Source organism: Saimiri boliviensis, chromosome 15 (genome assembly GCF_048565385.1).
Source record: "Saimiri boliviensis isolate mSaiBol1 chromosome 15, mSaiBol1.pri, whole genome shotgun sequence".
In the NCBI taxonomy this organism is placed as follows: domain Eukaryota; kingdom Metazoa; phylum Chordata; class Mammalia; order Primates; family Cebidae; genus Saimiri; species Saimiri boliviensis.
In genome coordinates this window covers 69,405,648-69,428,520 of record NC_133463.1, presented here as the reverse complement: position 1 = coordinate 69,428,520, position 22,873 = coordinate 69,405,648, and the positions used below count along the sequence as shown (strand labels likewise).

At 41.5% G+C, this 22,873-nt stretch overlaps 1 protein-coding gene across 2 annotated transcripts in view; it reads left to right on the top strand.

The window, feature by feature from the left end:
• Nucleotides 1-20,077, top strand: part of SNTB1 (syntrophin beta 1) — a 271,655-nt gene extending 251,578 nt beyond the window's left edge. The window contains exons 5-7 of one of the 2 annotated variants that reach the window (XM_003933146.4): nucleotides 5,642-5,838; nucleotides 13,190-13,380; nucleotides 16,399-20,077. In XM_003933146.4, coding sequence (XP_003933195.3) covers nucleotides 5,642-5,838; nucleotides 13,190-13,380; nucleotides 16,399-16,491 — 481 coding nt within the window. In that variant the 3' untranslated portion in view covers nucleotides 16,492-20,077. The other variant, XM_074387090.1, reaches the window with a different exon arrangement.
• Nucleotides 20,078-22,873: the final 2,796 nt, after the last annotated feature.

The following is a 22,873-nucleotide window of genomic DNA, read 5'->3' as shown; positions in this document are numbered from 1 at the left end:
TGACTCAGTGACAGAATCAGTGACTCAGTCATAGTGGTGCTGGTTTCATTAAGGAATAAATGTTTGCACAGTGAAAACTATAAGGAGCACCCCTTCCCACCACTCAGGTCAAAACCAATCACAAATGAGGCAGGCTTACCGAGCGCTTTCAGCTAGTGCTCACTGTGTGCCTCTGGATGATTATTGTAGCTGTCATGATTTTTTATTTGACAAATTTTTATGCATTATTTCATTTATTTTCCAACTCACTTATTCCAGTTCAGAGTCAAGGGTGCCCAGACGGATCCTGTTCCAGCAGCTCAAGGCACAAAGCGAGAACCAACCCTGGACAGACACCACCCATCACAGGGCACCCTCACACCCACATTCACAGTCACCCCAGGACTATGTAGACACACCATTTCACCTAATGGGAACACCTTTGGGATGCAGGAGGAAACTGGAGATGCCGGAGAAAACCTATGCAGTCATGGGAAGAATGTGCCGATTCCGCACAAACAGTGGCCCTGGTGGGAATCCATTTCTTTTCTCATTAATGTTATAATAAAATGATGTTAATGGAATGACATTATTTGAGGAACTGTTGTATATGTTTCTTCGATTTTTTTTTTTTTTTTTTTTTTTTTTGAGACGGAGTCTTACTCTGTTGTCAGGCTGGAGATCAGTGGCGCGATCTCAGCTCACTGTAATCTCTGCCTCCCGAGGAGCTGGGACTACAGACACGTGCCAGCACACCTGGCTAATTTTTTTTTATTTTTAGTAGAGACGGGGTTTCATTATACTAGTCGGGCTGGTGTTGAACTCCTAACCTCAGGTGACCCACCTGCCTAGGCCTCCCAAAGTGCTGAAATTACAGGGGTGAGTCACCACAGCTGGCCTCTTAGAGAAAATTCTAAGATTTTTTTTGAAAAGAAGAAATAAAATCAGCCATAAAATTGCTCTACATTTTAATGGATTTGTTTTCAAGCTTTTCTTTAACATCCTTGAATTACATTTCCAGAACTTTTCCATACTATAGATGCATTTTCCCAAATTGACACATAGTATTTGTAAGATAATTTCAAGATGTGTAACACTGCATCCAGAGGACAGACACTACACACATAGGCACAGAGCAGATAGATGATGTATTCCACTTGAGTTTTACTGAGAAAAAGTATATTTTTATTACAGTATATCCACTACATAGTGAAGAGACAATTTGCTTTATCTCAGAGTTTACATACACTACTGTATATTTCATTAAGCCAATACCAGCATAACCAAGAAGACGCATAATTCAACATGCCTGCTATTCCTCAGATGACAACTCAAGGTTCTTTAATATAAATATTAGAGAATTTACACTTGGCTAGTTGAAAAACCAATTTTCCTCTTCCCTCTTTTTATTACTCAATGAGAATTTTATGATGAGATGAATAACACAGAACACCAACAGTCCTTCCTCTAAAACAGGAGTCCCCAAGCCCCAGGCCGTGGACCTGTAGTAGTATGTGGCCTGTTGGGAACTGGACTGCGCAGCCGGAGGTGAGCAGCTAGCAAGCAAAGCTTCGTCTGTATTACAGCGCTCCCCATTGCTCACATTACCGCCTGAGCTCTGCCTCCTGTCAGATCAGCAGCGGCATCAGACTCTCGAAGGAGTGTGCACCCTATCACTCCTTATGAGACTCTAATGCCCGGTGATCTGTCACTATCTCCCATCACCCCCAGATGGGCCTATCTAGTTGCAGGAAAACAAGCTCAGCACTCCCACTGATTCTACATTATGCCAAGTTGTATCATCGTTTCATTATATATTGCAATGTAATAATAACAGCAGTAAAGTGCACAATAAATGTAACGCGCTTGAATCACCCCAAAACGATCCTCCCTTTCACCTCCCACCAATCCCCAATTCCTCCCCCTATCTTATGGAAAAATTGTCTTCCATGAAACCAGTCCCTGGTGCCAAAAAGGTTGGCACTGCTGCCCTAAAAGCTTTCTTTGGCCAGGTGAGACAGCTCATGCCTGTAATCCCAGCACTTTAAGAGGCTGATGCAGGCAGATCACCTCAGGTCAGGAGTTCGAGACCAGCCTGACGAATATGATGAAACTCATCTCTACTAAAATACAAATATTAGCTGGGCGTGGTGGCACTCACCTGTAATCCCAGCTACTTAGAGGCTGAGACAGGAGAATTACTTGAACCCAGGAGACGGAGGTTGCAGTGAGCCAAGATCACACCACTGCACTCCAGCCTGGGTGACAGAGCAAGAATCCATCTAAATAAATAAATAAATAAAAGCCTTCTTCATCATCACTTCTCAAACACACTGGACTTCCCCATCAAGCTCTCCTTTTTCAGGGTTCCAGGCTTTCTCAGACCTCCTTCCTTTCTCTTAGTAATTCCATTCCTTGTACCCTGAGCTACCAAATGCAGATTTTCTAACAAATTACTTTTTCCCAGACTATTCAATTTCATAGTCTGGAGAAAAATTAATATTGGTAGGAAATTCACAGAAACTCCTAGAATCCTCCATGAGAGTGGTATATCTTTTACTCACTTTGCTTCTGCCTCTACACTCTGGACTGTGACAGAGTTGATGTCCTCTGGATGGACATTTAGGGTATGGAAAATGAGAACAAGTTAGGCCAGGGAAGGAAGAAAGGAACCAGTTTTTACTGAATGCTGACTATCATGTGCTAAATACTGAACGAAGTGCTCTGTATATTTTACTATATTTAATCCTAATCCTATGGGGTAGGTATTATTATTATTATTTATTATTATTATTATTATTATTATTTTGAGACAGAGTCTCATTCCATCGCCAGGTGCCAGGCTGGAGTTCAGTGGTGCTATCTTGGCTCACTGCAACCTCTGCCTCCCGGGTTCAAGCAATTCTCCTGCCTCAACCTCCTGAGTAGCTGGGAGGCATGTGCCACCATGCCCAGCTAATTTTTGTATTTTTAGTAGAGACGGGGTTTCACCATGTTGGTCGAGATGGTCTCCATTTCTTGACCTTGTGATTCGCCCACCTTGACCTCCCGAAGTGCTGGGATTACAGGTGTGAGCCACCGTGCCTGGCCTTTGGAATTATATTTTTTAAACGAGGAAACTAAGGGTAGGGGTAAGGAATGGAAATAATACTTACTGAGCACAAACCAGATCCTTGTTTCTGTGCTAGGTACAGGGTGTGGATTATTTAATCTTCACAACACGACTTTACTTTTAAAGAAGTTTAAAAGTTCTTTAGAAGTTTAACAAATGTCAGACAGAATGGGGTTCTGATACAGCTTCGTATGTGTCCCAAACCTATGTCCTTTTTCAGTTAAACACACAGCCTGCCAGCTGTGCTCAACTGATACAGATGTTAACATTTTAAAAAGGTAGGGCAAGCTATTTAATTTCTTAAAGCAATTAAAGCTTAAACACTTTGAAGCATAAAAACACTTATTTGGAATACACTTTTGAGCAAATAAGAAAACGCAATATACAATCTTGTTTCCTGTAGATACCTTTTCTTAGTGAATTTTTATGTGACCCTCAATCCCTTTAAAGTCTATGCTAGGCTTCAGAGAAATGCCTTCTGTTTTCTTTTTCTTTTCTTTCTTTTTTTCTTTTTTTTTTTTTGAGACGGAGCTTTGCTCTTATTACTTGGGCTAGAGTGCAGTGGTGCGATCTCAGCTCACCACAACCTCCGCCTCCTGGGTTCAAGCGATTCTCTTGCCTCAGCCTCCCGAGTAGCTGGGACTACAGGCATGTGCCACCAGGCCCAGCTAATTTTTGTATTTTAGTAGAGACGGGGTTTCACCATGTTGACCAGGATGGTCTCGATCTCTTGATCTCGTGATCCACTCCCCTTGGCCTCCCAAAGTGCTGGGATTATAGGCGTGAGCCACCGTGCCCGGCCGCCTTCTGTTTTCTTTAGGCTCCCTTGCATTTAAATCCTCCTGCAGCTTCTCAGTGACTCTGGCTCACTTATTACAAAATGCCCTCCTCCCTCCTGAATGAATTTTCCTTTTTTTTTTTTTTTTTTTTTAAGACGGAGTCTTGCACTGTTACGCAGGCTGGAGTGCAGTGGCACAATCTAACAATCTTGACTCACTGCAACCTCCCCCTCCCGGATTCAAGCCATTCTCCTGCCTCAGCCTCCCGAGTAGCTGGGACTACAGGCGTGTGCCACCATGCCTGGCTAATTTTTGTATTTTTAGTAGAGACAGGGTTTCACTATGTTGGCCAGGCTGGTCTTGAGCTCCTGACCTCAGGTGATCTGCCTGCCTCGACCTCCCAAAGTGCTGGGATTACAGGCATGAACCACTGCTCCTGGCCTTCCATATTTTCAATGAATCTTCCAACCTAAAGGCTTTTCAACTACCTTTTTTCTTCAAGTTGGCATTGCAACCCACCTGTCCTGCCTAATTTTAACTTTCTAAGTAAAAGAAAGCTCTTCCAAGTTATACAACAAGCTTGTTGCCAGAAATTCAACAGGCAATAATATGCTTTATTCCAGATAATTCTGTTCCTGCAGTATTTAGGTTTATAAGAAAATATAAGCTTTAGGAATTCCTTTGTGCAATTTTAATCTAGGGGCAACAAGCCTTTTGCCTAAGAAAATACCTCTGCCATCCACCATGTGGTTAGACACCTGGTATTTCTCTATCAAACTGTAAAGTGTTGCGTTGCTTTCTGTATTAAAAGATAAGACTGAAAATGAAAATACCCTAGAGAGAAGTCACATTTACTAAATTAGACTTATGCTACCCTGCAAATGATGAATATAAAAGTCTCTCCCAAAATGAGATTGAGATATTGAGTAGAAGAAACCATGGAAGATCCCAGTGTTTAAAAGCAATAGCTGAGAAGGAGGACCTAGCGCCTGCTCAGAAGGTGGCTCTCAGATCACTTTGATTCTTCCTCTTTCAAGTCTGGCCTTTCAGAAAATATTTACTGTGAAAGTCACATTTTATGCTGAGTGTAAGTTCAAACGTCAGTGTGAAAATCTTGTGTGGTCAAAATCTCTCTTGAAAAATCTCTCCTAAGGTGCCCTTCCATACCGCTTCCTACGAAGTCAGCATTGCCAGTTCTTCCTTGAGCTTTATCAGATACACCCCTGGCTTTTGCTTCAATTGAGTTCCAGCTTGCTTGTTTGCATGTAAGGGCTACACGCATGAAAACGTGCACACCTAGAAGAACATTCAATGCAGTCAGATGCTCCAAACTACAAGAGACACAGAGTAATGAAGTCTAACCCAGGAAGTAATAGATTCTCAGTCTCATTTCATGTTTGTGCTGGAACATAGTGATGCTCAGGAAAGGAAGGCTGGAGAGAATTTTATACAGTATTTAAATTCTTTTCTCCCTCACCTTTATTTATTTATTTTTCTTTTCTTATAGTTGAATTTGCACAAATTAAAGTCATCTTATTGAACTCCCTTGCATATTTGCCCAGATGCCCAGCTCGTGGGTGCTGTCTTAACCTCATGCTACCCTTGGAGAGGAGATGGCAGAACAGCCGGGTATAGCGGAGCGCTTTGATCCCAGACCAGAAAAATGAGAGCAAATCACCAATTTGGGTCTTACACAAGGTAATATACCAGGTGAATGAACTAGTCTCCATTTTGGTGATCTCTCTTTCTCTCTCATTCCTTCTCTCTCCAGGCTGGTCCATTCAGGTCCAGGGAAGGGATCACCCCAGGCTGGTGTGGATCTGTCCTTTGCAACGCGAACTGGTACCAGGCAAGGGATAGAAACACATCTCTTCAGAGCGGAGACCAGCAGGGACCTCTCCCACTGGACAAGGAGCATAGTACAGGGTTGCCACAATTCTGCTGAACTCATTGCCGAAATCAGCACCGGTGAGTACTGCCGTGGACCACCAAGGACATGCTGTTACAGGAAGACGAACCCCGTGCTCCACCCAGGCCTCAACGTAGTTTTCATCACTGGCCTCTGGGGATGGTTAAAATTCCAGAAGCAAATTTAAATTCTTCTAAATTGAGGAGGGCTATACACTACTAAAATGTAACCTAAGGCTTTGATTATAAAAAGACTTATCCTATCTTCATTCAAGAAAAGTTGGTAAGTTGAATATTCAGTTACAGTTTTCCTACCTGTGTAACCCCCGGATGGCTTCCTGGAGGAATGAACTTTGAGGCATGAATGAGTAGGATTCTTGGCTACAAACAACAGAAACTGATTCTGAGTAATCTATCACAGCATAAAATTAGTGGAAATATATTAAGCAGTTAATAGAATTGAAGAAGACAGGTGTGTGAGTCTATTTGCACTGCTCTAAAGACATGCCTGAGCTAGGTAATTTTATAAAGAAAAGTTTACTTTGGCTCCCTGTTCTGCAGACTGTACAAGAAGCGTGGTCTGGCATCTGCTTCCGGTGTGGGCCTCAGGAAGCTTCCAATCATGATGGAAGGCAAATGGGACTGGCGTATCACATGGCAATAGAAGAGGGGAGAAAGAGAGAGAGAGGAGAGGGAAGTGTCGCGCTGTTTTAAACAACCAGGTCTCTCCTGAATTCAAAGCAAGAGCTTACTCATTACTGAAGGAGGAGGGCACCAAGCCATTCTTGAAGGATCCTCCCTAAGACCCAAACACCTTCCACCAAGCCCCACCTCTGTAATGGGGATTACATTTCAACATGAGATTTGAAGGGGACAAAAGATCCAAACCATATCAACTGGAGACCCACGCAGTTAAAAAGAGCAGGAGCCAAAGGCACTGAGGTGGGGATAAGCAGAACAAAGGGACAGTTCTGGGAAGAATGACCAGCACCCCCTGCCCTGGTGTGAACGAAGAGGCAGAGGCAGGATGGAAGTGCCGAGTGAGCACAGGCCACATTCACACAGAGCTCTTGGAAAGGGCAAGACAGTGGTAGAAATGGGAGGTGTGTAGAAGGAAGAATGCTTCTATAGTGTAGTATGTATTAAGGACCTGCTACCTGCCAAGCATTTAATGTCTCTGAAGTTTCATACCTTGAAAAACAAACCTTTTTTTTTTTTTTTTTTTTGAGACGGAGTTTTGCTCTTGTCACCTGGGCTGAGTACAATGGCGTGATATCAGCTCACTGCGACAGCCACCTCCTAGGTTCAAGCAATTCTCCTGCCTCAGCCTCCCAAGTAGCTAGGATTACAGGCATGTGCCACCACCCCCGGCTAATTTTTGTATGTTTTAGTAGACACAGGGTTTCACCATGTTGGCCAGGTTGGTTTCGAACTCCTGACCTCAAGTGATCTACCTGCCTTGGCCTCCCAAAGTGCTGGGATTACAGGCATGAGCCACCGTGCCCAGCCTGAAAAACAAACTTTTTATGGGTCCTAAAATCAGTTAATTGATCCAGGCAAATCCAACATTTTAAAAATGAAATAAAGTAGAATAGAAAAATTCGTGTAAATATTGTTTTATTGTTTTGAAGAACTTTTGATTCAACTGTGCATGTGTGCACCCATGTGTGTGTCCTGGGTCACAATACTTTGCCTGTCTCAGTCAGTCCTTCCATTTCCCTTGTCAGCCTGACAAATCAGGAAGCAAATTCTCAAGAAAGGTTAAATAGCATGCACGAGATGACACAACTAATAAATGACAGATCTGACTTCAATTCTAGGCTATGTCACTCTGAAGTCCACTCTTTGTCCACTATAGTCTCTACAGAGACAGGGAACTTTCCACGGTTATGCCAGTGATGCCACAAAAATCAGTTGTGCTCAGGCTGTTGTGATCAATAACTTTCATACCACTCTCCAAAACATACAGAGAGACAGAATGACAGACATCAAAACTTACATATACTGTATAGGTATATAGATATATAGATAATTTAAATTTCTTAATTGGCGAAGGTTAAATAAGGGACTGGAGGCCAGGTGTGGTGGCTCATGCCTGTAATCCCAGCACTTTGGGAGGCTGAGGCGGGTGAATCATCTGAGGTCAGGAGTTCGAGACCAGTCTGGCCAACAAGTGAAACCCCATCTCTATTAAAAATACAAAAATGGCCAGGCATGGTGGCTCACACCTGTAATCCCAATCCTTTGGGAAGCGAGGAAGGCAAATCACAAGGTCAGGAGTTCGAGACCAGCCTGGCCAATATGATGAAACCCCGACTCTACTAAAAATACAAAAATTAGCTGGGCATATGGCGTATGCCTGCAGTCCCAGCTACTTGGAGGCTGGGGCAGAAGAATTGCTTGAACCCCAGAGCAGAGGTTGCATTGAGTGGAGATTGCGCCACCGCACTCTGGCCTGGCAGACAGAATGAGACTCAGTCTCAAAAAAAAAAAAAAACATAAGCCAAGCACGGTGGCGTGCGCCTGTAATCTCCTCCCCTGCCTCAGAAGGCTGAGGCAAGAGAATCTCTTGAACCCAGGAGGCCAAGGTTGCAGTGAGCTGAGAGTGTGCCACTGTACTCCAGCCTGGGTGACAAGAGTGAGACTCCATCTAAAAAAAAGGAGTCTGGAAAAGTAATATCGAATTTAAGGTAACGTTACTAACGAAACACATGCCATTCAATCCTGTACATTTGCTAAGTTGTACTTCATAATTAACCCAGGGTTTTTCATCTGTCAGCAACCTATACAATTAACCGTGTCTATGATGTTGTTGTTCTTGATCCTGAAATCTAAGACAAATTGTTTCTGGTTCTGAGATTGAAGGCCAGCCTCTTCCAGGTCTCCCATTCATCAAAGGGCATTAGGTGTCAGTGGCTAGTGCCCTCCACAGTCTTCCAGTAAATCTGTCTTTGAGTTTCGTGTAATATTTGCTGTTTCCCCTTTTCTGTTATTCTTTCCTGCCTAGTCTTTCATTTCCCTCTGTCTCTGAGGAAGCAGCACAAGGTTATAGTCACAAGTAGGGGTTTTAAAGTCAGATAGGCCTGGATTCAAATTCCAGTTCTATGTCTGTCATAATCACTTACTGAATGTCTTAGTTTTTTCATCTATAAAAAGGAGAAAGTAATAGTACCTCATAGGTTAATAGGAATAATAGTACCTAGTACCTACGCCATGGTCATCATCAATAAGTACGATTATTAGTTGTTCTTATCTCTAGACCTGTGCTATCCAATGTGCTAGCCTTAATCAAAGGTGGCAATTTAAAACAATTAAAATATAATCAGTTCCTCAGTTGCACTAGCCACATTTTAAGTGTTCAGTAGCTTAGAGGAACAGGATTTCCCACAAGACCTCTTAAGAACCATGCTTCCAAGCTTTAGCGGCACTGAACACAATGACAATTTTAATTTTAGTTTCATTTTCAAAAGCTTCAATTTGCTAACGCCCAATCCCATCCCCAGAGATTCAGAGTCAGCAGTTCTAGGGCGCAGCCTGAGAATTGCATTTAACAAGATTTCAGGTGGTTCTGATGCTGCTGGCCCATAGAGCACTCTTTGCACAACTCTTTGTACAATGCCAGGGTGCAACTTCTTGGTCAACCAGGAGTATTCTTTTTTTTCTTCTTTGAGACAGAGTTTCCCTCTTGTTGCTCAGGCTGGAGTGCAATGGCACGATCTCAGCTCACTGCAACCTCCGCCTCCCAAGTTCAAGCGATTCTCCTGCCTCAGCCTCGCAAGTTGCTGGGATTACAGGTGCCCGCCACCACGCTCGGCGGTATTTATATTTTTAGTAGAGATGGAATTTCACCATGTTGGTCAGACTGGTCTCAAACTCCTGACCTCAGGTGATTCACCCACCTCGTCCTCCCAAAGCGCCAGGATTACAGGCGTGAGCCACTGCATCCGGTCCCACCCAGGAGTATTCTGAAAGATGTGGCACGTGTTTACATGTAGTAGGGTTTTTCCGCATTTCCTCTGTTTATGCAAACATGAAAAATTAGGTGTTTTGCAGAACTTCCTTTGCAACATATCCGAGATAATCAGTGCCTTTTTATAATTATGTTGAAACTAATTAGTCCTCAGATGTTTCTGATCTTTGTTGAAACCTTGTAGGAGTATCTTGGAAGCTTTTGTTTTTGATGCCTACTCTGTATGGCAAAAAAAAAAAAAAAGTTTTGAACTTGAGAGTTGGAAGAAGCTTGAGCACGTGAATACTAAGTTTGATAGAGTTATATGTGTAATACCAGAGAAGCTCAGACCTGCTGCAACCATCATTTGGGGATTGTTGTAGGAACGAATGAGGATGCCCAAGGGAATTTGGCTTAGTTTACATCCTACACATTTTGTAAAATCTTTCTCTAATAAGCTGAGCTCTGCTTTGACACGAAAACACTGAGGCTATTGATAGACAAATCAATGGGGAAAAGCTAATAATTCTGTGAAGTGAGCTAGCTGGGTGCTGGAGAAGAAAGTGTGGAAATGACCAAAGTGTAATCCAGTTATATTTCGAAAGATGCCTGCAGAGAGTTGGGGAAAGGGGGCTGTGTTTTAATCAGAGCTTCAATTAACTTGATAATGTGTTCGATTTATCCTGTATAGACTGAGACCATCTTCAGATAACTGATTCCATTCTACGTAGGGTGGCAAATACCCCAAATACCATTTGAGGTCAAGTGAAGTTTATCAGGTCAAATAGTCCATAAATACCATTTGAAGTCAACTAGAATTAAAAGTAATCACAATCAGTTAATTCAGAATATCCGATGGTATCGTTTTACCATTTGTTTAAACATTGGGGAAAAGAACACCATGTTTATATCCCACTCACCCGCGTAGTCTGCGGGTGGTAAACATGAAGAGTATCAAAACGGCGTCAGTCATGGGACACACGCCTGTAACCCCGGCTACTCAGGAGGCTGAAGCGGGAGGATCCTTTGAGCCCAGAGTTTGAGACTGACCTGGGCAACATAGCGTAGACCTCATCTCAAAAAAAAAAAAAAAAAAAAAGGAGGGATCAAGACAGGGAGCCAGTGCCATCAGCATGATCTCTATGCCACTGTCCTTGGATATCCTTGAATGGGAAAGCTGGCAGAGGGCAGGGTTTGGGGACTCTGCACAGAAGGTGTTAAACAGGGATGATCTAGACCTGTTAAAGGAATAGATCAGCCCTAGTTACAACTTGAAAGATGCCTGCAAGTCCGTCAGGAGAAGGGCCATATGTTTTCATCAGAGCTTCGATTAAAAGCCACCACATTCTGTGGACGATAGAGATCCTTATTTCTTCCTCCAAACTTTGGATACCGCCCCGCCTACTGTCACCATTCATGAGGTAGGAAAGCTAAATGACTCTGTGCCCAGCTCCCTCCCTATATCCCTCCTTGTCCTGAGTGCCAGAGCACGAGAAGGGTCACAGGACAGAGTGGAAAGAACTCGAATTTTGAAAGCCTAACAACCTGGGTGGTGACGTGTTCACCTCTCTGAGCTTTCCATTTTCCACCTTTAATATCAGGCTGTGTTCCGGCTTCAGAAGTGTGTGATTAATAAAGCTGAGTGGAGCAAATGATGGATAACATACAGCAAGTTCTCAATCAATAAAGCCCTTGCTCTTACACTGTCAAGCCCCACCCCCAGCAGGGAGTGTCCTGGTTTCCCTACAGATCTTTTAGATGTAGATCAAAACCTGAGCCAATGGACTCGTCGGAGTCTGTTAAATGTGGTGTTTTGTGAAGCAAAAAATCCAATCTGATCCGTAATAACCTTTTCCAGAACCTTTGATCAAGAGTTTTAAACATTCACAAGTCTTCCTAAATAGGAATTAGGATGCTGTGCCAGTCCCCATGCCCAGCTCATAAGCTTAAAGAGCAGGACCCTTTTTCCTAAACATAGAATCCCAGATAAAAGCTGGCACCATACCTGCTCAAGAGGTTTTTGGTTTGTTTCTTTGGATCAGAGGGCACCATGTGCTTACCACCACTGAGATTCCTGGATGCCACACCAGGAGTGCTCTTCATGGAAGATGCCACATTTTAGGTCTGTTAGCAACAGCAGCTTTTCCAGGATCCAAGATCATCAGGGAAATTAAAAGAACACCCCTCTCAATCTCTAGAAAGAGATTTGTTAGACTTTTAAAAATTAGATTTTTTTTTTAAATCACTCATTCCTGACTTACGTGTTTACATCTGTTAACTTAGATAATGTTATGGGTGTATGCTGTCTTCTTTCACCATGTGGTAGATGTGTATGTGTGTGTGTGTGTGTGTGTGTGTGTGTGATGAGGAGGAGGATGGTGATTCAAAGGTGGCTTTATTTATTTATATTAAAAAAAATTTTTCTTTTGGATAGAGTCTAGCTCTGATGCCCAGGCTGGAGTACAGTAGAGCAATCTCTACTCACTGCAACCTCTGCCTCCCAAGTTCAAGCCATTCTCCCGTCTCAGCCTCCATAGTAGCTGGGACTATAGGTGCACATCACCACATCTGGCTAATATTTGTATTTTTAGCAAATACAAATTGGTTGGGGTTTTAGCGTTTAATATTTTAGCAAATACAAATCTGATGGGGTTGCACCATATTGGCCAGGCTGGTCTTGAACTTCTGACCTCAAGTGATCCGCCCACCTTGGCCTCCCAAAGCTGGGATTGCAGGTGTGAGCCAGCGCGCCCTGCTGGCATTAGTTATTTAAGTCAACATTCTGGCTTTTTTCTGGCTTGAGGCAAGGCCCATAGGGCTGTTGGAAGGCCAGTACACCTACATACCTGTGTGTTGTCAGATGACTAGATAAGGACAAGAACCCAGATAACATTCAGTAGATCCCAGCAAAAAGAATTTCTTTCCATTTATTTTCCTTAGTTCTATGGGGCTTCTTTTTTATTTATTTTTATTTATTATTATTATTTTTGAGACAGAGTCTTGCTCTGTTGCCAGGTGCCAGGCTGGAGTGCAGTGGTGCGATCTCAGCTCACTGCAACGTCCGCCTCCTGGGTTCAAGAAATTCTCCAGCCTCAGCCTCCCGAGTAGCTGGAACTATAGGCGCTTGCCACCACGCCCAGCTAATTTTTGTATTTTTAGTAGAGACAGGGTTTCACCATGTTGGCCAGGATGGTCTCGATCTCTTGACCTCGTGATCCGCCCACCTCGGCCTCCCAAAGTGCTGGGATTACAGGCATGAGCCACCGTCCCCGGCTATGGGGCTTTTAAAATTCCAACACCAGAATAAATCCAAGGAGAATATTTTCATGAACAATGACTATGTTTTTATTATAGTAAGAAACTTGTGGCTGATCGCTGGGACTGAGGAGGCATGAAGTGAGTGGGAAAATGGATTGATCGCCATGGTTCATACCTGTCTCTTTTTCTCTCTTTCTCTCTCAGCTTGCACCTACAAAAACCAGGAGTGCCGTTTGACCATACATTATGAGAATGGATTTACTATTTCCACTGAACCACAGGAGGGTGCGTTTCCCAAGACAATCATACAGTCTCCTTATGAAAAGCTCAAAATGTCTTCGGATGATGGAATCAGGATGCTGTATTTAGATTTTGGAGGCAAAGATGGAGAGATTGTAAGTGTACTTTTCTTTAGACAATGTGATTTCATATATTAATATTTCATTTTGCAACATAATGCTGCCTTATTCTTATTCGGCATTTGACTGCTGACAAAGTGCTTGCAAGCCCATGTTTTATTTGATCCTTGAAAAACAGTGGTTAGGTTCAATTATTTCAAAGTTCTTTTCTTCAGTCTCATCTTCCAGTAGAAGACTACATAAATAATTGAGTCAAAAGGAAAGAATCCGGGCCGGGTGCAGTGGCTCAAGCCTGTAATCCCAGCACTTTGGGAGGCCAAGGCGGGTGGATCACGAGGTCAAGAGATCGAGACCATCCTGGTCAACATGGTGAAACCCCGTCTCCATTAAAAATACAAAAAATTAGCTGGGCATGGTGGCGCGTGCCTGTAATCCCAGCTACTCAGGAGGCTGAGGCAGGAGAATTGCCTGAACCCAGAAGGCGGAGGTTGCGGTGAGCCGAGATCGTGCCATTGCACTCCAGCCTGGGTAACAAGAGCGAAACTCCGTCTCAAAAAAAAGGAAAGAATCCTTTACAAAGTTTGATTAAATTCTTATCAAATAGGGTCTCACCAGCTTAAAAAATGTTTCTGCATTTTTAAAAAGTATCAAGCATCTCATGTAACCTTGGCATTGTAAGAGATGCTAGGGATGCAGAAAAGTAAAATACATGGTCCCTACCGTCAGGGAAGTCTCTGAGGAGAGGACATAGAGCAAAGAGACAGGAGGGGCCAGATGAGGGGCAGAGCAAGAAGCCAACCGGAAAATGAAAAGAAACTGATCAACTCAACTGGAGTGGAGAGAGGGCGGGACAAAGGCACAGGAGCAGGGAGCTGATGTCAAACAATATGCAACAAGATTAGCAAATGTATCAGTTAAAGTAACATACTTTTCATCTCAATGCAAGTGAGTCCATGTGTTTAAATTCAAAATGTCCTGAAATGGTTTCTGCCTGCCATAGTGAAAAAGTGTATGACTTCATTTGCACAGAAGGGTGAGAATTGCACACTCTTACGTTCTCTAGCAAGTGTCATCCTTGGCATTTCAGGAGAACATAGCATCTCATTTAAGCTGTCAAATGTAGAACTTCAAAGAGGACTTTGATGTCATAATGACTAGTCTCTGTTTAGATCCTCCCTAGCCACTGGTTACCAAAACAGTGCCAGATTTCTTGCCATGAGTGCCCCACGCAGTCACAATGAAGGCCATTCCCTGTGGCTGACACTTGGTTTGCTAACATTCACTTTCTGATAATTATTTCTAGCCAAGAATTTTTCTGACTTTTAAAATGGATCCACAGAATTTTTTATTGAATGTTTGTAAGTTTCAGTCAGTAGGTTCAGCGTGAGGCACCCGCTTGGAAATAAAGTTGTGACTTAAAAGTCCGTTTGACTAAGAATATTTCTAATTCAGTTGCTGCTCTATCAATCACCCATTGTGTACTTTTTCCTAAAGGTGACTACTCTCTAGCAAAGTGGAAAAGAACAAGAATCAGTCTCCTGCTTTATCCTTGGCTTAAAAATTCAAGGCTGTTTTTGCCCACGAGGAAAATCACTTATGTCTAGATTTCGGCCTTTCTGCCTGTAATTACAGCCTGACTTGGAAGATTTAGGAAGGACTGATTTTTACTGCCAGTACATTTAGTTGATGAGCTCAAATTCAGACACAGCCTCCTTCCCCTCTACCCCCTATGTCAGTTTAAGCAATCCCAGGAGATGGGCCACAGACCTTTCCAGTGTGGAGGGGAAGAGACAGGAGATTAGGAACTGTAGGAAATGCAATAAACTGAGGGTCAAGACCTGGGCTCTGTTTCTGAGTCTGCGACAAACTCACCAACTCTCTTGGGAAAGTCCTTTCATTTCTTTCTATCTCAGTCTCCCCATCCATAAAATACGGGGATTGAAGTAGCTAATCTTTAATGTTCCTTTCAAAAGTTGCATTCCATGTTAGTGACATAGAATGTTGTGGCTAAGCCCTGGCTCTGGCCTTAGACAAACTTGCATTTGAGTCCAGGCTTTCTACTTACTGTAAGATCTAGATTTCAAAAAGTTTCATAACTTCCCTGAATCTTAGTTACCCCATTTAAAAAAAAATGGAGATAATAACAATACCTTCCTCATACGGATACTGGGAGAGAGAATTAATTAAGATAGTGGGTAGAAGATATTTAGCACAGTGCCTGGCTCATAATGAGTACAACCTTAAATTTGATAGGCGTGATATGCTCAGATTGTTCTGATTCTACAATAAGGTCATCACCAGAACAAAACTGGGGACAGCTGAAGAATATTGAGAACAACAGTTTCCCTATATTAGGTCAGGTGATAAAATTCGACTTCTGAAGAACTCTTACCGAGACTGTATGTCTTGCATACGCCAGATTCTCAAGGAATACACCAAAAAGCATAAGATTCAGATGGTGCCTTCACAGAGACGTGACATGCACGCTTAAACAGTTCAAGCGTAGAGGAGGCTGGCAGCACAGCTGCTTAGCATGGGTTCTGTGTTTTACAGTTTACGAGGGAGTTTCACACATAGTAGCTCCTTGAATACTCTAATGACTCTGTGAGTTAGTAGGGCTGAGGAGAATTTTAGGAGACTTATCCAAGATTGTATGCCTAAAAAGCATCGGAAGCAGGATTCAAACCTGATCTTCAGATGTGAAATTTAGTACCGCTTCAGACTGTATCAAATCCAACATGAATAAATATCACTATTGTGATACTGAAAATAAATGGCTGAGACAGTCAAGAAGAGCAACATCGGTATTTATGGTATTGGTATATCTAAATTTCACAGGACCTGTTTTGGAGAAAAAGATATATGAGATGTGAGGAATAAGTTCAGAGCGTTGTGCCTTTATCTCAGTGAGGGGCAATGATTTCAGAGCATAATTGCTCCAGTTAACACTTAAAAAGCAGGAAGTGCATATGGATTCGTTTGATGTGCAAATCACTCAATCTACATCAAGCATTAATTTAAAATCTCTCCCGCTCTCTTCTTTTTAAATTTCAGCAACTGGACCTTCATTCCTGCCCCAAGCCAATTGTTTTCATCATTCATTCCTTCCTGTCAGCTAAGATTACAAGACTGGGCTTGGTGGCCTGAAGACAGGGGCGAACTGCCTTTGAGAAAAGAAGGGCTGCAGTGCCACCAGAGAACGTGACGTCAGACACCATCTGTCGTGAGCGGCGCACCAGATGTAGCGTGCTACAGTCAGCTTTAGCTCTCAGGAGTCACATGTAACTGTCCCAGACTCCTCCATCAGTTTCAGCAACTACAAGGGATAGCCTACAAAAGTACCATGAGAAATATCAGAACAAAACATTCTAGAACAGTACAAGGTTAAAGAGGTGAGGTGATTGGAAGTACACAGCATAGCATTGAAATAAGGACAACCAAGGACATGACCATTAGAACAGCATGTGTAGATCCTAGTCATCCCACTTCCCACCCAACCGATTCACCCAGGTACGCAAGGGCCGAAGAGTTGAGAAATGGACATTTTTATCTACTCCTCCAAGCTCCCCTCCCCAGTAACAATGATCCCTTTTAAAATTGTGATTTATTTCCTAATTCTTGCTGAGTTGACTTTCACTTGTAGGTAAATAAAAATATTTCAAATAGAGACCCACCTTTTATTTTAGTATGAAGCAGCTGTTACTTTTTAAATAATGAATTATCTTTCAGTGGTTTAGAATGATTCCAAAGTGTTCCCATTAGCCTATACTGAGCAGGAATTAAATAAAGCATCAGATACTGATCTGAGCTGTAAGCTAGTAGAATCTGAGCCAAAGTAGACTGCTTAAATTGATAAGCTTGGCTAAAGAGTTGTATGTACAGAAGATGATTAATTCCGGGACTACACTCACACCAAGGTCTCTTGTCTTATAACCAAGAGTTACAGCTTTATTTATAGAGAGTGAATTGTGGGTATATTTTTCAGAAAAGAATGTTATCTGATATATATACATATAAACAACTCATGTTGTTGGAGTTAACTAATTATCCCCATTTCATGGTTTTCAATGGAAATACTGAGCAGCTTACTGACCTTTGTTTTTGCCTGTGCTATACATGCATGCATTTTCAAGCAAGTAATAGAGCTGCCTCATTTAATTCTGGATAATGCTGGGTTTTACATACAGACCCAATTCTATAATCAAATCTATCGGTAGTATCTGCAGTTCTTTCAGAATTCCAGGGAAATATAATGACCTGATATTTTTCTACAGGAATATTTTCAGTCATTATACAGCACATTACTGAGTGAATGCTTTCACGTTTCTCTCTCAAAACAAATTCACTAAGAATAACACCTATTGATTTTGAAGGCATTTTTCTTAAACCTTGAAAATGAGCTCTAGGATCTCTATAAATATTTCTAATGCTTTTCCTGTAGTTTACACAGACAGACATCTATTGCTAGACCTGTGTGTTTTTAAAGAATCATATGTTAACAAATACCCATGCAAAGAGCTTCGAAAAGTACAACCGTGTTAAAGGAACATGATTTTATTCACTCAGATATATTTGTTTATGGAGTTGCAGGGTTTTATTTTAAATCAGCATTTCCCCAAAGAATATATATCATATGACACTAGTTCCAAGGGGCTTGACTGAGCGGTATTTTGTCGGGGGGAGAGAAGGGTTTGTTAATAAACTTTACTAAATACTGAGATGAAAAATGTTAAGCTGATTTCATGATTGCCTCCTTGAAGACTTTAAAGTTCATTTCGATTCTTCATGGTGAAATCTGGTGAGCCATTCCTCACAGTTACCTACAGGACTTCTTTCTAATAGAGCATCTTGTGAAGCTAGTGTTTGTTTGTTTGTTTTTTTAATGCTTTAGAAAACACAGCTTTAAGATATTGACTTTTTGTTTGTTTCTATTTTCAAATGCTGAAAAGTCAAGTCCCAGCTTGAATACCAGAGAAAAGCTTTGATGCATTTGTAAATTATATTGCACTCTTCCACTATATATTTTCAGAATCACTGGAATGTTGTTATACAAGAGAATTATACTTGTGGATTGTAAATAACCTATTAAAATACATATATTAATGACAATAGTTTAATTCAACAATATGTAATCTAAGGTGCTCGGTTCTACATGAAGTATGAATTAACTACTCATAATTAAGTTGCCAAGATTCTATTATATATTTATAGACAAATTAAAATGATCATAATTACAAATATGATTTCCTTATCACTTAAGTTTTGGACTGATTAATATCTGTGTGGGGGTCAATGGAAACTACATTCTCTACATTAATAAAAATTTAATTTATTTATATTTTAGGAAAATATATTTAAATAAAATTAATGCATTTTCTGAAGTAAATTAAAATATTGCTAGCAAGAAATAGAAAATTTGACTAAGATAATTGTGTATATGAATCATTTTTCCCCTCCAAGTTAAAACGTATCATAATAGAGAGGCTCTAATGCATCAATTTCCAATACTCATTTTTTTCTCATTTTGAATTCAAGTCCCAATGACTTTACACTGCAGATTTTAATCTTGTCTGATGTGTGCCAGGGTGTATGACACAAACTCATAAGTCTGGATCATGTCTGGGTACAGTCAATGAATCAACTGAGTCACTTTGAGGAATTTGTTTTTGTCCAATTTGCTCTGTGCTCAATCCCATGAATTATTAAATTTACAATGTTTGTCCCCAAATGAAAACCAATATAAATGAATGATGTTTTAATCTGTACTTTATGGGAAGTTGCCTATTTGTCAGTATATGTGGGTAAGTGAGTCCTCTGGTGCCGTGATGTCCTTTTAAGCTTACCTCATAGGGATTTAAAGAAGGCCGATAGGTATATAGGTATTGGTTTTTCTTTCTCTGACTTGAACTAAGTAGGAGAAACAAAACCATAAACCTATTACAAGCTACCCAGGCAGAGACATTTACTTAATTCATCCACTAGTGCAATTAAAATCCTGAAAACACGTGCCCCTTGTTGACTCTGCTTGATTGAAGCGGGAAAGAGTGGTCTTGATGGTCAGCAAGTTTTAAAATTAATGGACAGGGCCTTTCTGGCCCCTGTTTTTCAAACATCAGATATTCGATCTTGAGGGGATTGGAGTAGGCTACAGTGAGGAAGCAATTTTTGGATGTATCTGGACTTCTAAAAAAATGTGCCTATATTTATAGCACCATGAATATTATGTAAAATTTATATATGAATTAAATAAATATTCACCTCTGATTTCCAGTGCAGAAGTTTGTATTACATTCTAAATATATAATAGGATGACCTTTGACAGTGGTTTTATGGTACTCATAGAGGAGCATGGGAGTGTGAAGACCAGCCTCGCTATTCTCTTTCACCAAATGCTGCTGGATAAGGGGGATGCCACCAGCAACATGTTTGTGTGGTCACTATTTTTTTTTCTGAATTCATTAAAAAATATACAGGTCTTTTTTCCCCTGCATTGCAGCAAAGTTTAACAGATCCCTAGAATGTTAATATTGTCCCCAAATTACTAAGTTGAATATAATTACAGGATGGGTCTCCACCTAGGGCTTAGGGCTCTCAGTTTTAACTACGTTTTCATGGGAGTTGAGACCAAGCTCCAAATATGCAAATTCTCTGCTGTACTAGAATGTGGTTTGTGTTTAAATTGCTTCTAATAAATATAAAGGACTGGGGTTTCAAAGTCTGTTTAGTAGTTGAAACTTTCTTTTTTTTTTTTTTTTTTTGAGACGGAGTTTCACTCTTGTTACCCAGGCTGGAGTGCAATGGCACGATCTCGGCTCACCGCAACCTCTGCCTCCTAGGTTCAGGCAATTCTCCTGTCTCAGCCTCCTGATAGCTGGGATTACAGGCAAGCACCACCATGCCCAGCTAATTTTTTGTATTTTTAGTAGAGACGGGGTTTCACCTTGTTGACCAAGATGGTCTCGATCTCTTGACCTTGTGATCCACCCACCTTGGCCTCCCAAAGTGCTGGGATCACAGGCTTGAGCCACCGCGCCCGGCCCTAGTAGTTGAAACTTTAGTAATATTAAGATTAAATTAAGAACTCTAGAATTGCAATTTTGAAGAAACCTTAGAGGTTATCAAGCATATTTTAGCCCAAAGTTTATTATTGCAACAGTACTAACTTAATGTATATGATTTGCTATAATATAGCAACATCGTATATCATATAAAAATGAATATAAACCAATTAAAACTTTTTAATGCTTGTACCACTTAAAGTCATCCCACATATACACCATGGCCCAGGTGCTACATCTTTGGAAGCACTGACCTTGTATAATATTCCATTAAGCTCAGGAATCTCTTCCTGAGCATCCCTTGAAATTAGTCATCCAGCCTGAAATTAAAAATTCCCAGGTATGGGAGGGAAGTACCTCATCTCCCCAGGCAGATCATTCCATTGCTGGATGGGTAGAGATGTCTGAAGGTTTTTACACTGTTAGAGCCAAAACTTCTGGCTGGATGTTGTGACTCACATCTGTAATCCCAATGCTTTGGGAAGCTAATGTCAGAGGATCACCCGAGGCCAGAAGTTTGAGAGCTTGTAGACCAGCCTGAACAAGATAGTGAGCCTCCATCTTTAAAACAAAATGAAACAAACTTCTGTCTGCCTTTCAGTCATGACCCTGGTTCTACCCTAGAAAATACTGGAAATCCAATTTCCTGTCCACATGAATATCCTATATAAAAAGACAAGTCAAGGCTGGGAGCTACTAAGTAATGTAAAATGATCCAAAAATGGCTTTCAATAAGGCATTTAAAATTCTTCATTTTCATCTTTAAAGAACAATAGTTACCAATATTAAAATCTTCTGCAATACTTAGTGGTGAGATATTTGGCAATAATTGGCAATTTGGCAATATCCATACAAATTTTAAAATCCCTGTACCTTTTGACTTGTGGGAATTTATTCTAGAGGTATAACTGCATGACTGCACAAAGGCTAACGTCTAAAGATCATCTCTGCCACGTTGCTTGCAACAAGACCATTGAAAAAGTCAGTGTGACCATCACTAGCTGAATAAATCCTGGCCCAGAGCTATGCCTGGATATTCTGCAGCTGTTAACAAAGAATGGTCGATCTTTAAGTGCTAATATGGACAAAATCTCTAAGCACAAGCTCTGCAATGTGCATATCTGTGTTTTGGATTTTTTGTTTGTTTGTTTGTTTTGAGACGGAGTATCGCTCTGTCGCCAGGCTGGAGTGCAGTGGCCCAATCTCGGCTTACTACAACTTCCCCTCCTGGGTTCAAGCGATTCTCCTCCCTCAGCCTCCTGAGTAGCTGGGTTACAGATGCACGCCACCATGCCCAGCTGATTTTTGTATTTTTAGTACAGACGGGGTTCCACCATGCTGGCCAGGAAGGTCTCGATCTCCTGACCTCTTGATCTGCCCACCTTGGCCTCCCAAAGTGCTGGGATTACAGGCGTGAGCCATTGTGCCCTGCTGTTTGTTTTTTTAAGTGGTTCTCCGGAAGAGTCAAACTGCCCCCTCTACTCACCCTATGGGGGCATTTTGTAAATCTGTGGTAAAGCTGTTTGTTTGGTTGTTACAATATTTGGGGGAAATGGGCACATTATTGGTATTTAATGAACAAGAGCCAAAGTTGGTGGATATTCTGCTGATGACAGCCCTACATCCAGGGGAACCATTTCTCACACAACATTTGTGTGTTCGGGGTTGTTTGTGTTGGTAAAACATCTGTTTATGATGATCCAAGCCTAGATCTTGACTACCTTTTATATATGAAAACGTTTTGACAGATTCCATATATTCTGAATTTTCTAGATATGCAACTACCATGTGTGTGAAAGAAAGATTATGTTTCCATTTTGCTCAGGTCATTAGCAAAAGGTATTAACATTTTATAAACATAAGTCTGCGTGGTACTTGAGTTACAAACACCTGACTCAGCACCACTTCGGTCGTGGCTGGTCAGCGTAAAGGTCAAACGTTTGTCGTCTTCATTTTGTCTTTTAGTGTCGCTGTACCCAAGCGTCTCCATATTGAAGTGCATACTGCTTTATTATTGTTACTTTGCTTTTCCAAAAATTTTACCTATGGTTGAGAGGTAGCAATTTTTAAAAGTCCTAGGTATGTATAGGTTATATGACTGTATCGGACCCATCTTCTATATCTCCTCAAACTCCTTCAGTGCCATCATGGTATCTCCTAAACGTCCAGCTGTTTACCCAACCTCAGCACCACCCTAGCTGGCTCTGCTTGACCTAAGTGTTTAGCCACTTAGAGCCAACCAATTGCTTGCCTGGAAATGCTGCCTCCCCTCCCCCTCTTAGTTTGGTGGTTGCCAGGCAGCCAGGCAGAGGAGACATATACTTCAATTTCTGGATTCTATCATCAATTTCAGACTTGGATGAACAGCACACTGCAGGCCACAGGAGCTGCTGGGTAGTAACCTGAGCAAGGCAGAACTGCAGGGGATTTAAATCTTTGTGGGGCCACACAGGAGCCAATAACAAGGAGAA